General features: G+C 40.8%; 2 protein-coding genes across 3 annotated transcripts in view; both read left to right on the top strand.

The window, feature by feature from the left end:
* Positions 1–3703: 3703 nt before the first annotated feature.
* The window catches only part of LOC134820397 (acid-sensing ion channel 5-like), an 80062-nt gene continuing 66044 nt past the window's right edge, over positions 3704–17721 (top strand). For both annotated transcript variants that reach the window (XM_063830767.1, XM_063830768.1), the window contains exon 1: positions 3704–3725. The gene's annotated coding sequence lies outside the window, so the exon portion shown is untranslated. The remainder of the gene's footprint in view (positions 3726–17721) is intronic.
* LOC134821449 (transcriptional regulator ATRX-like) lies at positions 6683–12291 on the top strand. The gene is made up of 9 exons (XM_063832192.1): positions 6683–7205; positions 7303–7476; positions 7574–7747; positions 7975–8883; positions 8981–9400; positions 9498–9671; positions 9769–9942; positions 10170–11066; positions 11294–12291. Exons 1-9 carry the CDS (start codon positions 6683–6685, stop codon positions 12289–12291), a joined length of 4443 nt encoding a protein of 1480 aa, XP_063688262.1.

The following is a 17721-nucleotide window of genomic DNA, read 5'->3' as shown; positions in this document are numbered from 1 at the left end:
CCTGTACGGTCGTTAACTTTTTAGTAAAATGGAGCAGCAAAATGTTCCAGACTTTAAAGATGAGATGAAGATAGAAGAAGAACGTATTTCACCGCAATTGATCAAGACAGAGATTAAGAAGGAGGAAGAGAATTTTCTTATTAAATCAGAAGTTTATTCAAATGCAGTTTCTCAGTTGGATTGTCCCAACCAGGAATCAGAATTGCTTCGCTACCAGTGGGTTCATCCTAATAAAAATGCTTACATTCGCTCTGAATGTTCCTACAATGCAAGCAAAAAAACAGCTTTAGTTTCACATCAACGGACTCATACCGATGAAAAACCGTATAAATGCTCCGAATGTTCTTACAGTGCAAGCGTAAAACACTACTTAGTTCGCCATCAGAGCGTAAAATAAAACTTAGTTCGCCATCAGATGACTCATACCGGTGAAAAACCATACAAATGCTCCGAATGTTCCTACAGTTCAAGCCGAAAACCAAACCTAGTCAGCCATCATATGACGCATACCGGTGAAAAACCGTACAAATGCTCCGAATGTTCCTTTAGTACTGGCTGGAAATCAACCCTGGTGGGACATCAGAGGACTCATACCGGTGAAAAACCGTTTAAATGCTCCGAATGTTCCTACAGTGCAAGCTTAAAACAAAACCTAGTTAAACATAAGAGGACTCATACCGGCGAAAAACCGTATAAATGCTCTGAATGTTCCTACAGTGCAAGCTTAAAACAAAACCTAGTTAAACATCAGAGGACTCATACCGGTGAAAAATCGTATAAATGCTCCGAATGTTCCTTTAGTACTGGGTGGGAATCAAGCCTGGTTGGACATCAGATGACTCATACCGGTGAAAAACCGTTTAAATGCTCCGAATGTTCCTACAGTGCAAGCTTAAAACAAAACTTAGTTCGCCATCAGATGACTCATACCGGTGAAAAATCGTATAAATGCTCCGAATGTTCTTACAGTTCAATCCGAAAATCAAACCTAGTTAAACATCAGATGACTCATACCGGTGAAAAACCGTTTAAATGCTCCGAATGTTCCTACAGTGCAAGCTTAAAACAAAACTTAGTTCGCCATCAGATGACTCATACCGGTGAAAAATCGTATAAATGCTCCGAATGTTCCTACAGTTCAAGCCGAAAATCAGACCTAAGTAAACATCAAATGACTCATACCGGTGAAAAACCGTATAAATGTTTCGAATGTTCCTACAGTTCAATCCGAAAATCAGACCTAAGTAAACATCAGATGACTCATACCGGTTGTGTTGGAGGACCCATTTTTGTTAAGCCTCTACCTTTCGTGAAGCCACTCACATTTGTAAAGCCTCTGAACTTCCTTCTCCAGTCACCTACCTGAATCTCACAAGCCTCAACCTGCAGATCCTCTCACCTTCTCACCTGGTGAATCTGTTTTCACACCTGCTCCCACTGTCCCACTTACCTTATACTCTACAACATTTCCTTCCCCCTCTCATATTTCCTGCCAGTTCAGCGACCATTGGGTGTAAATCAAAGTGTATGTGATATGTTATGATGGGAAGAGGACGATGTTTCTCGTTCAAATCAAATATAAATTAGCACAATGCTGTCTTAAAGGGTCTAATTAATCCTAGTAGTTTTACTATTACAATGTACATTGGGGGGATTTGTGACAAAGTATAAATTAAAGCTGTCTGGTTTTATAAAGTTAAGTAATTATAATCAATAATCAGGGAATATTACAAAATCTATATTAATGTTATTAGAATTTAGTATAATACTTTATACGTTAGTATTTTTAGTTTATTCAGTTTTCGAGCAACTACAAAATGCTTTACCTAACCTTCTTCATATTTCAATTTCAATATCATACACTATTGTTTCATTTAAATGTAGTTTTGGTTTAGAGAGTAACCTTACCGGTCCAGGATCAGATAACTGGATGTTTAGGCAAGTTGTTTGGATATGGGACACACATAACTACCGTCCCGGCCCTGTCCAGTGGCGTAACGTTATATATGTTACCCGAGCCACTCCACGCTGGCCCGCCAGAGGCACATATTATTATTAGGTGCGGTAAAAAAATCGAAATTATGCGGTACCGCACCCGAATATAAAGGTAAAATGTGCGGTAAGGTGCGGTAAATTTTTACCAATTATGCGGCAAACGTGCGACGATTTTTTCGAAATTTGTGCGGGAATTGTGCGGTTTTCTTTTGCATTTTCTGAAGGACTTTGGAAATTCTAAACGTATAACCGCCGCTCTTATCCAAAATAGGTCTGTTTATGTGTTACTGAGGGTGTAGTTCTTTACTAAGACCATGATTGAACCTATATTGAGATTCAGTTATCTGAGAACAGTGACTCGATCTGGTAGAGATCAGGAGACAGGTATTTGAAGACGCCTCTTGATAGAGTCGATCAGATCCCATGCGTGATCGCTAATATGTGACACGCTTGTTGGCATTGATCGTCAGTACTTGTAAACCATTTGATCCAAGATCCATTAACTTAAGCCCACTATGAAGCCAAGGCTACAACGAATAGAGCTCATTATCCGATAAAAAGGGCTGCAGGTATGATCATAGTACGGTAACGACGAGGGTTCCATAACGGCCTGGGTCACGGCCCCGAAAGGGCCTGGGTCACGGTCCCGAAAGGGCCTGGGTAACGGTCCCGAAAGGGCCTGGGTCATGGTCCCGAAAGGGCCTGGGTCACGTGGTAACCGGGTCACGTGGCCTAGGCATGAGTTCCAAAAGGGCCTGGGTAACGGTCCCGAAAGGGCCTGGGTCATGGTCCCGAAAGGGCCTGGGTCACGTGGTAACTGGGTCACGTGGCCTAGGTATGAGTTCCAAAAGGGCCTGGGTCACGGTCCCGAAAGGGCCTGGGTCAGGGTCCCGAAAGGGCCGGGGTAACGGTCACGAAAGGGCCTGGGTCATGGTCCCGAAAGGGCCTGGGTCACGTGGTAACCGGGTCACGTGGCCTAGGCATGAGTTCCAAAAGGGCCTGGGTAACGGTCCCGAAAGGGCCTGGGTCAAGGTCCCGAAAGGGCCGGGGTCACGTGGTAACTGGGTCAGGTGGCCTAGGTATGAGTTCCAAAAGGGCCTTGGTCACGGTCCCGAAAGGGCCTGGGTCACGGTCCCGAAAGGGCCTGGGTAACGGTCCCGAAAGGGCCTGGGTCATGGTCCCGAAAGGGCCTGGGTCACGTGGTAACTGGGTCACGTGGCCTAGGTATGAGGGCCTGGGTCACGGTCCCGAAAGGGCCTGAGTCACGGTCCTAAAAGGGCGTGAGTCACGGTCCTAAAAGGGCCCGACTTTTAACATATTTTGGTTTTTACACTCGAAAATCTTTACGCAAAAATTTCAAAATTATGCGAAATTACGCGGAAAATGCTAGATCATGCGGAAATATGCAGAAAATTACAAAATGTGCGGAAGTGTGCGGAAAACAATAAATTATGCGGAAATGTACGGAAAACGGTAAATTGTGCAATCCCGCACCCATCGCATTTAATATGTGCCTCTGCCCGTTTTAGACCTTGTTTAATACAGGTTCAGTTAGTTCTAGTCGCCCTATCCTTTGACCAGGGAGCGCCCCGTTAAGGCCAGTCAAGCCGGTTGCCGTGTAATAGCCGTTTCGTTTTTACACCATCTGGAGGCCACGGTGGGATACGAACCCACGCCCCGGAGGACCAGTTTTAATACTTTCAACACGACTATATAACAAATAATTTGAGTTTGGTTTCTAAATCAGGAACCCACTATTTTATCTCAGTGTGTGTAGTCGTTTTACATTTGGTTGCAAATAGCGAGCTCTGTTATCAGCTGTTGTAACTTGCGATAAGAAGTGCTTGTCTTTTAGTGTGATCGTTGTGTAGCCTGTATACAAGAACTGTACATTGGAATATACACGATGCAGTACTCATACCATGAACATACGAAGCATTTGGTCGATGACCCCGATAATGATGATCTGTTTAGTGCCAGACATGCAGATCAGGTAGCGAGAGCTACAAACAGTGTTTTCAATGAAATGTGCCATGAACTGGATGTTAAGGAATACGGAGATCTGGTAATCGTACTGTAGTGCGACACGTACTCTAGTGCGACACGTACTCTAGTGCGAAGTCCGACAAAAACACCCTCTGTCGCACTATAGTACGTGTCGCACTACGATCCAGGTAGCGTACTCTAGTGCGACAAATTATCCTGACTTATTTCCAAGTTCAGGTCACATCCTATCCTTCTTATGGACCATTAAGTGATTCGTCGGGTCGGTTCACGTCACTTATTTCGAAGTGATCCACTGATCATAATTCCTTCGGGTCAGTTCAAGCCACGTATGCAGTGTGTGATCCACTGGGTAATTCTTAAGCAGCATATGATCCTCATTCCTATCACACGCATCGTATGAAGGTATATCTCCGATTGGGATAACAAGTTCATATGCTTGGGCCGTAAATAAGGTCACGATGATTCTACCAAAGCATTGAACAACATCAACATGTCTTCTTCAATCACCTTCATTCCTGGACGCACTATTGGTTCAAGAAACGTTATCCACGACGGATACCGCTACTGCCTGGATAAGAATCGCGACGACAAGACCTACTGGCGATGCACTGAGAAGACCTGCTCCGGACGTCTCAGTCTGACGAACAAAACTACTGTGACCTGGACGCAGCTGAAAGCAACCCTTCCCTCGGAGATGGATTCCTTTGCTGCCTAGTGACTACTACGAACGTACCTGGGTCGGAACACAAACCTCCTCTCCCCCTTGATGAGCTGCACCAACCCTACTATCTGGCGATTTATCGACGTCCTGAAGAAGGAGCAGGATCTAACCCAATGGAAGATCAACCAGAAGAATGAAGATGCTCAGACAACTACCTCCTCGCCGACTGAAGAAGTGGACTGATTATTTTTATTGAATGTGTAAAGTGTTTTGTCGCACTTTAGTTCGTGTCGCACTACAGTCCAGGTAGCGCACTGTAGTGCGACAGTGTCGGCCTTGATAATTCTCTGTCGCACTAGGGTACGTGTCGCACTACGATCCAGGTAGCGTACTCTACTGCGACAGTGTCGATCTTGGAGGTTTCGCACTAGGGTACGTGTCGCACTAGAGTACGTGTCGCACTACAGTACGTGAACCCGGAGATCTAGTATTGAAAAACCTGAACAAGCGATCAGTTTCGAAAGAAAAACTGTGTGATTGGCTGCAAACTGTTTGTTTTTTGAATCGTTATGCAGCTCCTCATTTGCAAATGGCTGCGGAGAGAGTAGATAAACAGAACATTTCATTAATCGCGGAGCAGAAATCTGTCATTGATTTGCAGAAGCAGCTCATTGAAAAGAAGGACGAAGAACTCAAGTCTGTCCAAACAACTGTGCAGACAGAGATGAAATCATATTCTTCTGCCCTGAAGAAGACTTGTGCAGCTGCTCTTACGCCAAAGAAGATCTGTACTGCAGTTAAGACAATAGCTGAAAAGGATGAAAGAAGCAGAAACGTCGTAATCTACGGAATAAGTGAATCCAACGGCGAGAAGTTAGAAAACAAAGTTGCTGAAGTTCTTGGTGAGATAAACGAGAAACCTTCATTTCGTGACTGTTGTAGAGTTGGTTTGAAAAGAGCCGGCACATTAATACGACCTACTAAACTATCTCTAAATAGCTCTGATATGGTTACTCAGGTGCTGCGAAAAGCGAAACTACTACGCACAAAAGAGGGCTATAAAAGTATCTACAATTGCCCAGACAGATCAGTGGAAGAAAGGAGAGCTTACAAGAAGCTCTGGGAGGAATTGAAAGAGAAGAGGAAAGCAGAGCCTAACAGAGTTCATTTCATAAGGAACAATAAGATTGTCAGCTCTGATAAGAACAGTGTATCAGCCTCGTCTGAAGAAATTTGAACTGTTTCACATTAGCTTCACCACACATTTATTTTATCACAATTTGTTTCACACTTTTAAAAATCATATTGGGGCCATGTAATTGCGGGCACGTTTTACTGTGCAGTACCGTGTTTGGTCTCCCGTCAGATTTTACAGACGGGGGCAATAATTTATTCGAGTTTATTTCATACGTTGTAATTGCTGTACTCTGTAAAGTTTGAAAAGTATTTAATAAAAATGGTCAGGAAGACAAATACTTAAGCACTGACAAAGCGAAAGGTAAAAGTGAAAAAACAGAAAGAATCCTCCCTTGTTTTCAGTTGTACGTCGTGCGCACAACCTCAACTGTTGGTCCAGGGGAAAAGGAACATTTTGTGCCACCCTCAAGTGGGCGTTTGTAGAGAATGCCTAATATTTGCTCATGCTGATATCATTCCCATCGACGATCCTCAATTTCATCCGTGGTTGTTCTAAACGGTGGAATTGCATATACTCCTGACGTCATGTTGTTCTAAACTTCTGTTGTTCTAAACTTCTGACACCATGTTGTAGTTGGCAGAACAAGTAGACAAGTAATACTCTGCTTTAACATGCTGCTCTAAGGGACCTAAATAGGGAATAGGCAATAGTCAGTACAATGTAATTAATATAGATAATAACATCACAACAAAGAGGGTTATGAGATTTATTGTCGGTGGTGCAGTGAACTCGGTAATCTGGTATGCTGTGACGAGTGTAAAACTCCTTTCTGTGAAGAGTGTATCAGTAGAAGCATTGGACTAGAGTATTATGATTCCCTGATGGATGTGGAGGAGTGGAAATGTTTTATATGTGAACCCACTGCTATTGAGAGCTTACAAGAATTAACCAAAGCTGCTCTTGATCATCAAAACGACAACGACCCCACTGATCTGTTATTGGAGAAATGTTCCGCCATTTTTAACGGCGATGCAGATGTAAATGATTCAGAGAGAGAAGAGATCATTAAGGAGAGGTTGCGATTGCGCAGAAATAAAGTTATCAAAGAAATAGTTAAGAAAAGAAAGATGTCAGTTATTCTGATAAAGAATCATGTCAGTGATTCTGATAAAGAATCAATTAAGAAAAGAAAGAAGTCTGGTTCCAATTCAGAATATGAGTCACCTCCAGAATCACACAAGAAGGTCAAAGATTCAGATGACAAATCAAGAAGCTTAATGGAGAGGATTGATGAGGAAGGGTCTAGTGATTTAGAAGAAGATTCCAATGAAGAAGATGAAAAAGAAGATGATAAAGTTATCAAAGAAATAGTTAAGAAAAGAAAGAAATCTGCTTCTGATGTCAGTTATTCTGATAAAGAATCATGTCAGTTATTCTGATAAAGAATCAATTAAGAAAAGAAAGAAGTCTGGTTCCAATTCAGAATACGAGTCACCTCCAGAATCACACAAGAAGGTCAAAGATTCAGATGACAAATCAAGAAGCTTAATGGAGAGGATTGATGAGGAAGGGTCTAGTGATTTAGAAGAAGATTCCAATGAAGAAGATGATAAAGAAGATGATAAAGTTATCAAAGAAATAGTTAAGAAAAGAAAGAAATCTGCTTCTGATGTCAGTTATTCTGATAAAGAATCATGTCAGTTATTCTGATAAAGAATCAATTAAGAAAAGAAAGAAGTCTGGTTCCAATTCAGAATACGAGTCACCTCCAGAATCACACAAGAAGGTCAAAGATTCAGATGACAAATCAAGAAGCTTAATGGAGAGGATTGATGAGGAAGGGTCTAGTGATTTAGAAGAAGATTCCAATGAAGAAGATGATAAAGAAGATGATAAAGTTATCAAAGAAATAGTTAAGAAAAGAAAGAAATCTGCTTCTGATGTCAGTTATTCTGATAAAGAATCATGTCAGTGATTCTGATAAAGAATCAATTAAGAAAAGAAAGAAGTCTGGTTCCAATTCAGAATACGAGTCATCTCCAGAATCACACAAGAAGGTCAAAGATTCAGATGACGATTCTTTGACAAAAGCTGTCGATAAATTGAAGAATTCAGATGATGATTCTATAGTCAGTACAATGTAATTAATATAGATAATAACATCACAACAAAGAGGGTTATGAGATTTATTGTCGGTGGTGCAGTGAACCCGGTAATCTGGTATGCTGTGACGAGTGTAAAACTCCTTTCTGTGAAGAGTGTATCAGTAGAAGCATTGGACTAGAGTATTATGATTCCCTGATGGATGTGGAGGAGTGGAAATGTTTTATATGTGAACCCACTGCTATTGAGAGCTTACAAGAATTAACCAAAGCTGCTCTTGATCATCAGAATGACAACGACCCCACTGATCTGTTATTGGAGAAATGTTCCGCCATTTTTAACGGCGATGCAGATGTAAATGATTCAGAGAGAGAAGAGATCATTAAGGAGAGGTTGCGATTGCGCAGAAATAAAGTTATCAAAGAAATAGTTAAGAAAAGAAAGATGTCAGTTATTCTGATAAAGAATCATGTCAGTGATTCTGATAAAGAATCAATTAAGAAAAGAAAGAAGTCTGGTTCCAATTCAGAATATGAGTCACCTCCAGAATCACACAAGAAGGTCAAAGATTCAGATGACAAATCAAGAAGCTTAATGGAGAGGATTGATGAGGAAGGGTCTAGTGATTTAGAAGAAGATTCCAATGAAGAAGATGATAAAGAAGATGATAAAGTTATCAAAGAAATAGTTAAGAAAAGAAAGATGTCAGTTATTCTGATAAAGAATCATGTCAGTTATTCTGATAAAGAATCAATTAAGAAAAGAAAGAAGTCTGGTTCCAATTCAGAATACGAGTCACCTCCAGAATCACACAAGAAGGTCAAAGATTCAGATGACAAATCAAGAAGCTTAATGGAGAGGATTGATGAGGAAGGGTCTAGTGATTTAGAAGAAGATTCCAATGAAGAAGATGAAAAAGAATATGATAAAGTTATCAAAGAAATAGTTAAGAAAAGAAAGAAATCTGCTTCTGATGTCAGTTATTCTGATAAAGAATCATGTCAGTTATTCTGATAAAGAATCAATTAAGAAAAGAAAGAAGTCTGGTTCCAATTCAGAATACGAGTCACCTCCAGAATCACACAAGAAGGTCAAAGATTCAGATGACAAATCAAGAAGCTTAATGGAGAGGATTGATGAGGAAGGGTCTAGTGATTTAGAAGAAGATTCCAATGAAGAAGATGAAAAAGAAGATGATAAAGTTATCAAAGAAATAGTTAAGAAAAGAAAGAAATCTGCTTCTGATGTCAGTGATTCTGATAAAGAATCAATTAAGAAAAGAAAGAAGTCTGGTTCCAATTCAGAATACGAGTCACCTCCAGAATCACACAAGAAGGTCAAAGATTCAGATGACAAATCAAGAAGCTTAATGGAGAGGATTGATGAGGAAGGGTCTAGTGATTTAGAAGAAGATTCCAATGAAGAAGATGAAAAAGAAGATGATAAAGTTATCAAAGAAATAGTTAAGAAAAGAAAGAAATCTGCTTCTGATGTCAGTTATTCTGATAAAGAATCATGTCAGTTATTCTGATAAAGAATCAATTAAGAAAAGAAAGAAGTCTGGTTCCAATTCAGAATACGAGTCACCTCCAGAATCACACAAGAAGGTCAAAGATTCAGATGACAAATCAAGAAGCTTAATGGAGAGGATTGATGAGGAAGGGTCTAGTGATTTAGAAGAAGATTCCAATGAAGAAGATGATAAAGAAGATGATAAAGTTATCAAAGAAATAGTTAAGAAAAGAAAGAAATCTGCTTCTGATGTCAGTTATTCTGATAAAGAATCATGTCAGTTATTCTGATAAAGAATCAATTAAGAAAAGAAAGAAGTCTGGTTCCAATTCAGAATACGAGTCACCTCCAGAATCACACAAGAAGGTCAAAGATTCAGATGACAAATCAAGAAGCTTAATGGAGAGGATTGATGAGGAAGGGTCTAGTGATTTAGAAGAAGATTCCAATGAAGAAGATGATAAAGAAGATGATAAAGTTATCAAAGAAATAGTTAAGAAAAGAAAGAAATCTGCTTCTGATGTCAGTTATTCTGATAAAGAATCATGTCAGTGATTCTGATAAAGAATCAATTAAGAAAAGAAAGAAGTCTGGTTCCAATTCAGAATACGAGTCATCTCCAGAATCACACAAGAAGGTCAAAGATTCAGATGACGATTCTTTGACAAAAGCTGTCGATAAATTGAAGAATTCAGATGATGATTCTATAGTCAGTACAATGTAATTAATATAGATAATAACATCACAACAAAGAGGGTTATGAGATTTATTGTCGGTGGTGCAGTGAACCCGGTAATCTGGTATGCTGTGACGAGTGTAAAACTCCTTTCTGTGAAGAGTGTATCAGTAGAAGCATTGGACTAGAGTATTATGATTCCCTGATGGATGTGGAGGAGTGGAAATGTTTTATATGTGAACCCACTGCTATTGAGAGCTTACAAGAATTAACCAAAGCTGCTCTTGATCATCAGAATGACAACGACCCCACTGATCTGTTATTGGAGAAATGTTCCGCCATTTTTAACGGCGATGCAGATGTAAATGATTCAGAGAGAGAAGAGATCATTAAGGAGAGGTTGCGATTGCGCAGAAATAAAGTTATCAAAGAAATAGTTAAGAAAAGAAAGATGTCAGTGATTCTGATAAAGAATCATGTCAGTGATTCTGATAAAGAATCAATTAAGAAAAGAAAGAAGTCTGGTTCCAATTCAGAATACGAGTCACCTCCAGAATCACACAAGAAGGTCAAAGATTCAGATGACAAATCAAGAAGCTTAATGGAGAGGATTGATGAGGAAGGGTCTAGTGATTTAGAAGAAGATTCCAATGAAGAAGATGATAAAGAAGATGATAAAGTTATCAAAGAAATAGTTAAGAAAAGAAAGAAATCTGCTTCTGATGTCAGTGATTCTGATAAAGAATCAATTAAGAAAAGAAAGAAGTCTGGTTCCAATTCAGAATACGAGTCACCTCCAGAATCACACAAGAAGGTCAAAGATTCAGATGACAAATCAAGAAGCTTAATGGAGAGGATTGATGAGGAAGGGTCTAGTGATTTAGAAGAAGATTCCAATGAAGAAGATGATAAAGAAGATGATAAAGTTATCAAAGAAATAGTTAAGAAAAGAAAGAAATCTGCTTCTGATGTCAGTTATTCTGATAAAGAATCATGTCAGTGATTCTGATAAAGAATCAATTAAGAAAAGAAAGAAGTCTGGTTCCAATTCAGAATACGAGTCATCTCCAGAATCACACAAGAAGGTCAAAGATTCAGATGACGATTCTTTGACAAAAGCTGTCGATAAATTGAAGAATTCAGATGATGATTCTATAGTCAGTACAATGTAATTAATATAGATAATAACATCACAACAAAGAGGGTTATGAGATTTATTGTCGGTGGTGCAGTGAACCCGGTAATCTGGTATGCTGTGACGAGTGTAAAACTCCTTTCTGTGAAGAGTGTATCAGTAGAAGCATTGGACTAGAGTATTATGATTCCCTGATGGATGTGGAGGAGTGGAAATGTTTTATATGTGAACCCACTGCTATTGAGAGCTTACAAGAATTAACCAAAGCTGCTCTTGATCATCAGAATGACAACGACCCCACTGATCTGTTATTGGAGAAATGTTCCGCCATTTTTAACGGCGATGCAGATGTAAATGATTCAGAGAGAGAAGAGATCATTAAGGAGAGGTTGCGATTGCGCAGAAATAAAGTTATCAAAGAAATAGTTAAGAAAAGAAAGATGTCAGTGATTCTGATAAAGAATCATGTCAGTGATTCTGATAAAGAATCAATTAAGAAAAGAAAGAAGTCTGGTTCCAATTCAGAATACGAGTCACCTCCAGAATCACACAAGAAGGTCAAAGATTCAGATGACAAATCAAGAAGCTTAATGGAGAGGATTGATGAGGAAGGGTCTAGTGATTTAGAAGAAGATTCCAATGAAGAAGATGATAAAGAAGATGATAAAGTTATCAAAGAAATAGTTAAGAAAAGAAAGAAATCTGCTTCTGATGTCAGTGATTCTGATAAAGAATCAATTAAGAAAAGAAAGAAGTCTGGTTCCAATTCAGAATACGAGTCATCTCCAGAATCACCCAAGAAGGTCAAAGATTCAGATGACGATTCTTTGACAAAAGCTGTCGATAAATTGAAGAATTCAGATGATGATTCTAAACCGCCCAAAATAACAGCTGATTCAGATGAAGAGTCAGTGCCTTCAGTTGATGTGTCAGAAAAAGGTTCTGCTAAGGAAAAACATACATCAGATTCGTATTCAGTAGCATCCAATGAGACCCTTGATTTGGAAAAACCCTCCAAGAAACATAACAGACAATCAACAAAATGCGAAACTGAAACCGGCTGATCCGAAAACCTCCGATAATACAGGTTCAGTTAGTTCTAGTCGCCCTATCCTTTGACCAGGGAGCGCCCCGTTAAGGCCAGTCAAGCCGGTTGCCGTGTAATAGCCGTTTCGTTTTAACACCATCTGGAGGCCGTAATAAGTGGTCGTTATGGAAAGTCAGGGTAGTACGCTAGAGCTGCAAGCGGATATTACAAGCTTGAAGAAACAAAGAGCTGATCTGGAAGAACAAATCAGTAGGGCTGAGGCCAGTCTTAATGAACTGGAACCAGATGATATAGGTTCTATCAGTCAGAGGAAAATCGCGTTGTATGACATGGAAAAAGAGTTGAAACGAATAGGGAAATCCCTGGCTGAGAACACAGAAAGGTTGACTAATATGACGGTCAATGCTAAGGTTGAACTCAGTAGACCAGCTGTCAAAAAGGAAGCTGCTGATTGGTTACATGACGACTCTGAAGTTAGTGTGGGCTCACCAGAGCTGAGTTGGCCACAGGAGAGAGCTCCACGTCAGTTCCACGGGAGTAAAGCTCCTCGTTACAGAAAGGGGGATGATTTTAGTACCTTTCTGCTGCGCTTTGAGCATCATGTCAGACTCTCCGGTATATGTGACAACCTAGATCTCAGAATCAGCGGATTAGTGGAGGACAATTCTCTGTTCAAGAAGATCTCTAACTTTCAGTTTACTGGGGATGAAAAAAGAGATATTAAGAGATTTATTTCTGCAATTAAGACTAGGCTTTTCCCATCGACTGACACCCGGATAATGAGGACTAAGTTTGGTCGCATGAAACAGGAGACAGGAGAGTCAGTCGAACAGTTTTCGGAGCGAATACGTGACAGCGCGGAGATTATATTCTCGTCAAGACTAGAGCGAGAAGGAGCCGCTGTGACCGCCTTTATTTCTGGTTTATCTAACACAGCGATAAAACGTAGACTGTTGCAGATGGGAGACAGTGAAGATGAAAATCTGGATCACGTGACACAAATTGCAGTGCAAGAGGAGCACATCTCACAGGCTCTGGAGGAGCAAGATGACAGTGTTTCACCGGTGGAGGAGTTCTCTGGAATGCCATTGTTCGGAGTTGGGAGCGAACCAGTGCCGGGAAATACAGGCTGTCAGAAATGTGGTAAACCGGGTCACGTGTCAGAAAACTGTTGGGCAGGAATCACGTGTCAGTTGTGTGACAAGACTGGGCATGTTGCCCGAGTTTGTAGAGAGAGGAGTACAGCCAGCATTCCCAACAGAGGAAGAGGTGGATATAGGACGGGAAACTCCACTGCACCTCCAGCTCCAAGAGGGAGAGCTGTCGTATGTTATGGTTGTCAGCAAGTGGGACATTACAGGAGAGACTGTCCGTCAAATAGATCTGGTACTTGGGGAAGTCGGGTTGAACGCCAGGGTGAGATGTTACCGGAGCAACACCAACAGATGAACTACCAGAATGATCATTTAAACGGGTACGCGACTGGTTCAAACCTGACCAAACCTGACTCAATTACAGTCGCGGAGGAAGGTTCTAGAATTAGAGCCAGATAGTAGTCAGGTTAATGCAGTGTCGTGGAAACATATTCTGATTCAAGGCCTTTGCAGAGGTGCTGATGTCCTCTTTTTCGTAGATAGTGGGTCAGCTGTTAGCATTGTTTCTACGGGGCTGGTAAAAAAGCTTGGGTTGGAGCCTAGAGGAGAACGTTGGTAGCTGTAAGATGGTTCTGAAGTCGTTTTCTCAGGACACGATTCCGATCAAGGGCCGTATTCGGATGGACATTGTTATAGCTGGAGGTCACTTTTCTCATGATTTCATAGTTACAGACCTATTAGATACTGAATTTCTTATAGGGGATGATTTTCTCAGGACCAATAAGATAGTATTAGACTATAAGAAATGCCAACTAACCCTGGAAGACGGCAATAGTATCGGATTCAGAAAGAAGCCCACTAACGTAACTGTGAAGGATCGGCTCAAGATCAGATGTGCGAAGGTGACTGTGATTCCACCAAACACAGCCCAATTTGTAGGAGGCCGAATCCAGGCAAAGGGCGGGAGTTATCAGGGCATCACGGAACCGTATTATAGAAATGGGTTGCAGCGCACAGGCATTTTGATGGCTACAGCAGTAGTCCACTCCCGCGGTAAATTTGTCCCGGTGAAATGCATCAACGCCACCGACAGGCCCATTCAAATATTTAGAAACATTGTCATAGGACATTTAAAACCGCTAGGGGATCATCACATGATACACGGTGTTACGATAGTAAAGCCTGAGGCTGATGCGATACACAGGGACGTTTCCGGGATTCAGGACGCTACAGGTAGCGAGAGGGTACCGGATAGCAGCTGCACTGACCAGTGGACTAAGAAGGAACTGTTCAAGAGCTTGAAACTTGACGAGGTTGAAGCAGAGATGACAGCTAATGACCGGGAGCGTCTTGAGCAGATAATCTGGGAACATAGAGGGTGTTTCTCAAGAAACGAGTTTGATATCGGGTGTTGTACAGAGTTTGAGACTGAAATAAAACTGAAGGAGGGGACATCACCTGCCTGGACTACGCCCATCCCGACGGCCTACAAGCTCAGAGACGAAATGGACAGGCAGATAGACCAGATGGTCAAGGTTGGTGTAGTAGAACCAACGTTTGAGCCCAGTGAGTTTAACTCTCCCATTTTTCTGGTAAAGAAGAATACACCCAACTAATGGCGACTTGTAGCGGATCTTAGAAATCTAAACAAGGTATGTCTAGATAAGAAGTATCCCTTACCTAACTTGAACCACGTGCTAGACACGATAGGAGCAGATACGTTGTTTTCAAGTTTCGACCTCAGTAAAAGCTTCTGGCAGGTTCCGTATTCTAAGGAGTCAAAGAAAATGACCGCATTTCTTTACAGGGGCAAGTCATATTGTTGGGCTAGAATGATTATGGGGCACAAAAACTCTAGTAGTGCATTTTCGAGGATGATGTACAAGTTGCTGGCCACTATTCCCATCGATCAGCTAATTTTCTTTATAGATGATCTATTTTTGAGCTCTACATCGGTGGAGGATCATCTTAACAGGCTAGAAATACTACTAGGAAGGTTGATGAGTGCCAATTTAAAGCTCACCCCCAAAAAGTGCGAGTTACTAAAGAGGAAAGTGACATTCGTAGGTGTATCTGTTAGTGATGAAGGAATACAGATCACAGAAGACCGGATCAAGGACTTACTTGAGTTACCTGTTCCTACTACTAGTAAGAGGGTCCAATAGGTGCTAGGAGCCCTGAACTATGTTCGGAAGTGGATCCTGAACTATAGTAGGCTAGCGAGACCGCTTCACCAGCTTACTGCTAAGGATACCAAGTTTGAATGGAGCAGTGAGTGTCAGAGAGCATTTGAGGAGCTGAAAAACGCAGTAGCCCAGAGCACTATCTTAGCTATTCCAGATACCAGCGACCCTTACAAGTCATACCAGGTTCAGGTTGACGCTAGCAAACATGGGTACGGTGCCACACTCTCACAGGAACTTCCAGTTAACGGGGGAAGAGAGAGGAGAATAGTTGCGTTCTACAGCAAGGCGGTCCCACAGTTTAAGAGGGAACGTAGCCAGACTCAGCTTGAGTTTGATGCGATGGTATTGGCCATTCAACATTGGAAGATGTACCTGAGAAATACGGAGTTCAAAGTTTTGACAGATTGCAAAAGTTTACTATCGGTTTTCTAAATCTGATCCATCTCTCATCAGAAAGTGCCAGGAACTAGCCAACTTCACCTTCTCAATAGAGCACGTAGAGGGCAAGAAAAACACGCTTTGTGACTTCTTGAGTAGATTCCCATTCAGGAGGAAGACAGTTGACATGGGATGTCAGACGGAAGTGGTAGATACTGATAAGGGAGGACACATAGGGCTTGATAAGTGTTCGCGAAATGATGAACGCAGGTTTACTGCACAAGAACTTTCTAGACAAGTTAGTGCTTGTGGTCGTGAAATTGAATCGCCCACGGTTAAGGCGGAGGAAAGCTCTGGTTGCAAACCAGAGGGGACAATAAGCGAGGAATGTGAAATGAAAAGATCAGTTCCTACTGAGTCAGAGATTATACCTTATCGGACCTTATTTGGACGGACATTACTTGAACGCTGGAGGCCCTAGCGTTCATCTTAATGTCCGTTCAAATAAAGTCCGTTCAATTAATGTCCGTCCAAGTTAAAGTCCGTTGAAATTTTTTCAAAAATTTTTCCATTTCGAACTTTTTGTCCAGAATATGACAACTTTAAGAACTTTATTGTGCCGTAAGTTAACGACGAAAAGGTTCTCCTTGGTCTGCCGGAGGCACAGAAAACTTTACTTGTTCCAGCCTCTAGATATTACGGTAAATCGTGTTGCCAAGGACATTGTCCGACGTTGTTATAGCTCATATTACTCAGGGGAGGTAATGAAACAGATAAGTGATGGGAAAGCTCCACGTGATGTTAAGGTTAACCTTAAGTTGTCTAAGATAAAACCACTTCACGCCGAATGGCTTGTAAAAGTTAACACTGAAATGCAGGACCGGGGTAGTGTGATAAAAAAAGGTTTCCATATAAAAGCTAGAATTCACTGATGCTTTAAGCATGGACTATTTCATGCACGAAAACCCATTTGATGAAGATGATATGTGATATTAGAAACTGATAATGTACACATATTTTAACATTTTTACTGCTCAATGACTGCTTTTCTTACTTACTGTATAAAAAATGGATTTAAAAATCATTTGCTGAAATTAAAAAAACGTAGAATTTTTTTAAAAATTCGGATTTTTGATGGTTTTGAATGCCTTCGAGCGTTCATATTAAGGGGGCATACACCAAAACAGTGGTTTGTGCCGTCCAGACCAAATGACCTCATAGGCAGTTCAGTGACCTTCTAGCGCACCGTTTCCACACCAAAAAAAATTATTTTGAGAATACCCATTTTTGTAATCGACCATTTCCTGGTTAAGAGTGCAATTTTCGGAAAAAATTATTTTGTGGTTGAGACGCTATAAGTTAATCATTTCTTGCGGTATCGGGTTGAAATTTTGCTCGCCGTTTATTCACATCTATTTCAAGGTGTGTGTAAAATCTTGATATCGTATCTAAAAAGGCTGGTGTGTTATGAATTTTTAAAGTCAAAAAGCTAAAATTGTCCTTTTCAGGCTTATTTTAACAAAAAGTCAGTCAGGGAAGATCGGATTGTTTGATGCTTGACATCAAACTGTTCTCTGAATTCTGGCGCAGTTTTTGATGCCCTCAAAAATGTTTTTACTCATTCACCTTCTGATCTATTGGACCTCAAAGCCAAACAACAAATTTAGGCACATTTTTCGTTTTTAATATTTACTGATTTTTCCAAAATTTTGATAGGAATGTGCTAGTGACTTTTTGAAGGGTGCAAAATAACTGCAACTAGCACATTTATATATGAGTTATGAACAA

The sequence above is a fragment of the Bolinopsis microptera genome, chromosome 9 (genome assembly GCF_026151205.1).
Source record: "Bolinopsis microptera isolate Bmic1 chromosome 9, MBARI_Bmic_1.0, whole genome shotgun sequence".
Lineage (NCBI taxonomy): Eukaryota > Metazoa > Ctenophora > Tentaculata > Lobata > Bolinopsidae > Bolinopsis > Bolinopsis microptera.
This window is presented reverse-complemented; position numbering and strand designations above follow the sequence as displayed.

Excerpts from the sequence above, each read along its gene's own strand:
- LOC134821449 (XM_063832192.1), top strand. The coding sequence starts at position 6,683 with ATGGATGTGGAGGAGTGGAAATGTTTTATATGTGAACCCACTGCTATT. Across the intron at positions 8,884-8,980 it reads GAAATCTGCTTCTGATGTCA|AATCACACAAGAAGGTCAAA; the intron begins GTTATTCTGATA and ends AGTCACCTCCAG. Across the intron at positions 9,672-9,768 it reads GAAATCTGCTTCTGATGTCA|AATCACACAAGAAGGTCAAA; the intron begins GTTATTCTGATA and ends AGTCACCTCCAG.